General features: G+C 42.8%; 1 protein-coding gene across 7 annotated transcripts in view; it reads right to left on the reverse strand.

Annotated features, from left to right (window-relative positions):
* Positions 1-5,000, reverse strand: part of LOC147008442 (folliculin-interacting protein 1-like) — a 177,455-nt gene that overhangs the window by 165,857 nt on the left and 6,598 nt on the right. For 4 of the 7 annotated variants that reach the window (XM_085863560.1, XM_085863557.1, XM_085863564.1 and 1 more), the window contains exon 2: positions 4,075-4,204. The exons of the other annotated variants lie outside the window; for them this stretch is intronic. In XM_085863560.1, the coding sequence (XP_085719686.1) occupies positions 4,075-4,204 (130 nt within the window). The remainder of the gene's footprint in view (positions 1-4,074; positions 4,205-5,000) is intronic. 7 annotated transcript variants of the gene reach the window in all.

Genomic DNA, 5,000 nt, shown 5'->3' on the forward strand with positions numbered 1-5,000 from the left:
CCCCCCACCCCACCCCACCCCGAAAGAGTTTCCATCACTATTTGTCTCAAATAGTTTCTTCAAAATCCCTCTGATCAGTTTCAAGACTGAAAACTTTCAGAGTTGCTGATGACGGTGGAATCAGTATCGTAATTAGAGCTTGAAATACACCGTTTCTCCATGTAATGTTGCCATTTGGATCAAGGTGGGTTCATAGTGTGATATCACTGGTGAAATAGAGAATAGACACTTTGTGATCGACATAAATAAAAAAAAATTCTCTTCAAGTTAAACCATGATTTTCAGAAAAGAAAAGTATATATATATATATATATATATATATATATATATATATATATATATATATATATATATATATATATATATATATATATGATACAACTACCACGAATAATAAAAATAATAATTCACTTCCTTGGTGAAACATTTCTCTGACCTTCAATTCAGTGACTGAGGACAGGTCTTTTATGGCAAACTTAAGGTATTTGTTAAAGCCCACGTGATGATGTACTTCTTTTTCAACTTTGCTGCATTATCTTCATGCAAGCAATGATCAGCTATTAGGAGGATTTCTGTATTACAAATGGTAAATTTATTCTATTCGTTAATAGCAAGGACACAAAATAATGATCATCGATCATTGTTGATTAAATCATTTTTTGAAACAGTCACCAACAAAACGAGACTGAAAGGAGTCTTTTCACACATTTGCTGTGAGCGGGTTTTCAATGACTCGCTTCCACAAACTGGGAAAATTCTTAACCTGCCATTGCTTATGGAAAAATGTATCAGTTAATCTTTTTAACATAATTTCCAGCATTTAAATGAAAGTGGCAATTTCTAGATGGTTAACCATTATTGTTGTGCAACACAATGTAAATCAGACTGACAAAAATATCCATGGATGAGGGGTGTCGAGTTCCGATCATTTTGTTTATACAAGAGCAGTGCCAGTGGAATGAACGAACGAACAAGCGCGCGCACACAAATCTAGTACACTTACTCGTGGCACCGGAATGAAACAAAATGTATTTGTAACAGCCCTCAAAGCTTCCACCCCACTCCCCCAAACTTGATCAATTGTAAATGTATATTTTAATGTTACTCTGTGCCTTCACAAGCCCCAGATAGGTCCTTCCCATCGTGTTCAAAAGCACCCAAACGAGATAGTGTTGTGGCCTGGCATCACAGGGCAACCATGAGGGAGGAGCAGTCTCGGGTTCCTCTCCAGACTCACCAGAATCGCAGGCTGTCGCACACGAATAACTTGGCCACGTGACTTAGGCTCCTCCGTATAACAACCGTTTACCCAAAGACACGTGACCTCCTTACCGGGGATCACACCCTCGGTACGCACTTTCGTTAATCAGTTACCTACCAGATCAGGTCCAGCCGAGCGGAACTACCAAGTACGTATCGGCTACAAAACAGATTGTTGGGGAATAACGTCCTGGCTAAGCTAGGGTGTGGGCCATGGTGAACCAATGGAAGAAAAGACAACAACGAGCTGGGAACATTTCTAAACAACACAATTATTTGAAATCAGAATGCGAGGAAAGTTATGTGTCACAGTAAATGGGTTTATTACAATGTACAGCAGGGAAAGCAAGCAATTTGTGGGGTGCAGTAAAGGGCAAACAATGTTACAAAAGGAGAGACAGTGCAGAGTTATCCCATTAGTTCTTTCACAGTCTTAACTTATGCTACAAAACACACAAACACACACACACGAGGAAAATTAGAGATAGCACAGAGAGAAAGAAACAGATGAGGATTAACGATCTCTCAATAACTGGCACAGCCAGCAGACCAGTGCAGCCCAGAACGCTAAGAAAAAGGGAGGAGGGAGAAACAATGAGGGTGTCTCAGGTGTGGGAGTGTAAGGTGCGAGTGTAATGCAACGTGGGGGGTGCGGCTTAGTGCAAGAGGAAAAGTGAGATGCAAGACAGTTTGATGATTTGCCCTTTTTGGTCGCTCCTGGGTCCTGCCCTGAAAAGAACAGTTGGGCTTTGCCTGCATTAATTGCTCTTTTGTGTGCCCATAGTGGAGGGGGTGGGGGGGGGAAGAGAGAAAAGAAAAGAAAGAAAGAAAATAAACAGTAGAAGAATGATGTGTGAAAAGAAAGACCCTATCCTATTCGTGTAAGAATCTGTATGTGCAAGTGTCGATTTAATCTAATGAGGGTCGATTGGAATGGAGCAGCCCCAGCTCAGAGCAGCAACGTGTGACCACACGCTTGGTCATGCAGACTCGTGGCGCCCCTCGCTCTGTGCCACCTGTCGAGTGCTGCTCTGGCTTGTCCTCTCCCTGTCCCCGATCTGCCAACGAGAAAATGCTCTCCGATCTCCAACTCTGGCTACGAATTACTCTTTTGAGCCCTGGATGAGGGGAGGAGCCAAAATCGGAACAAACGGGGCTGTCCATCATTCTTCCCCATTGGTCCATAGCAGTCGTAACCACACCCCACCAGGCACCAAACGTATTAAAAAAAAAAAAAAATGGCTCAGTTGCTCACTGACCGTCATGCGTCGGAGCTCGGAGTTTAACACGGGGCCATGGTTTTTGGATGCGCTCTCCGGCCACAAACGTACGCTGGCTTCCATTCAAACGTGGGATTTTTAGAAAAATCCCTGCACCACCCGTAGATCCCTAAACGAGCCCCAGCACACGCTCATGCTTCGAATGATGCCCCAAAATAATCTGACCTACGTCTGTTCCATGAACTTTGAGGCTATGGTGAGAGTTCGATGACCATGGGGCAGTTGTAGAGCAGTGCAAACACGTGGCGTTTGTAGTGACAGGATAGCAACGTGGCATTGTGGGGAAGAGGTTGAAATTCCTTGGAATGAGATGGTGAATAAAGGGTTGCGTTAGTAATGGAAAAATGTGAGCATGGGTTTTTGCGGGGATTTTTATTAGTTGTATGAAGTGGTTGTGGTGAGCGTGGTCTTGGTTGGTGAGCGGAATGAAAGTCTGAAGCAAAATGGCTGTTGAGAATTGGCGCACAGTTTTGTATTTGAAAATTGGTGAGCAAATGCTCATGAAGGATGCTCGAAACACATCTGCTTCATTTGTTGATTTGTGTGCGTGCTTGCAGGTTTCATGTGAGAGAAAGAGATGTAGCAAAAAGTGAAAGAAAAAGAATGGAGGAACTGTAAGATTTACAGGTTATGAGAGATGAGGTCCTGAAAATGAACATTCTGGGGCAGATTACATTAGTTCAAAAGTTGTATGGTATGTTACTCAAAAAGAACGACTTTACTCAATTTCCAGGCAAAACTTCAAAAAATAAGTCACATGTTCATAATCTCCTTATCCATAACCAGCACTACACCTTTGTCAGGAGACAAATGTTTATCAAGTGATTATGGAAGATTCCAGATTTGAGTAGTTGAACTGATGACATCAGGAACATAAATCTGACTAGCACCTGGTACACGCCAGTCTACTTGCAGTTTGAAGGTAATCAGTACAGTTCTAATAAGATGCCCATTCATAACAGGGTCAACACACGAAATAAAAAATAAAGAAGTGTCCATCATAAAAGGATTCGTTTGCAAAATTCCAATCATTGTCTTCCTTCACTGGAACATGACTATCCCGATGATATTGTCATGGTAGCCTGGGTGCACAGGTCAAATCTTCCACTGGAACAGTGATCGTTTTAGCGATGGTGAGTCCTCGTACCAATGTCATCTGCCAGGAAAGCCCAATGATCTTTGTTTCAGTGTCAGACACATTATCTCCAATGATCCTGTCACATACGGGGAGTTCGCCAGTTCAAAAGGATGGGGGCCCTGAGCGAAGACCCTTAAACGAACCAACGCGTTTTAACCATCCAAACAAGGTTCAACACCAATTTCCAATGACCATGGATTTACTCACGCCATGGTTATAGGTCCCAAATTCGGTACTGTACACAAAAACCAACACTCCCATGATGAAACAAAACACATTTATTAAAAGAGGATGGGGAACAGAGAGAAAGCAATCAACACAGACCGAGTAAAACACCCTCACGTCACACAAGTAACCCAACAGCTTAATAAGGTAACTTGAAGCCCACGCTCTCACAAACAGGAGATCGAAATGGGCCTTTCCACGTGCGATGGCTGTGCGTGGTGGTTTCGGCTCATGCGGCATGTCATGGTGCCGATCCAGACCTTTGTAGGGCTGTTGCTGGTGTGCTGCTGCCTCTCCCACACTGCTCAAGGAACAAAAGAAAAAAATGCCAGTGATCCACGAAGCACTCGCTCTTGCACAGCAATCCTTGCAGCTCTATCACACAGCTTCAGAAGCAGCCCTCTTACTCAATGCCTCAGAAGGCATTCATCATCTGGATTTTCCTTTTATTTCTCGCACAGCTTTTTTAATAGCCTCGGCAGGCATGAAGTTTTTGGGCACGCCAATTGGCTGTGCCTCTTGCTTCTCTTGACAGTGGGAGGGGAATGCTGCATCGTGCACAGGAGCTCATGTTAATGTATAGACAATAGGTTGAGGATTGAAACAAAGACAGTACAAATAGGAAACGATTTAGAGGATATGGAGGAGGGGTGATGGTGGCCGAGACAAACACACAAGGGCTGGGAAGACTGTGGTTTCTACCAAACACTCTTCGACACATACCATTTCACACAGGAACCAAACACCTAGGCTAGACTTTATAACGAAATAACTATTTTACCATACTCCCATTTCCCCCTGTGGCCTCGTCCCTACAACAATATATTTAGTAGACGCTTTGACCATAAATTGGAATATTATTTTTGATCCTGAGCAAAAGATTACACAAAATAACGAATCAGGATTTTCCTCTGTGTAACAAGTTCACAAGACCGAGCGTTCAAAAATACGAGACAATGAGTGGACACAGCACGACGAATGAAAGTTACATCTTCATGGTCAGGAAGAATTTTTGGATTTTCAAAACGTATTAAAATAAATATAGATTGTGTCTTGTGTGAAGAAGAAAACAAAAAAAGTTGTTCCTGCCAAGGTTC

The sequence above is a fragment of the Eptatretus burgeri genome, chromosome 18, assembly GCF_056783735.1.
Source record: "Eptatretus burgeri isolate ZD-2024b chromosome 18, Ebu_testis_v1, whole genome shotgun sequence".
Taxonomy (NCBI): Eukaryota; Metazoa; Chordata; class Myxini; order Myxiniformes; family Myxinidae; genus Eptatretus; species Eptatretus burgeri.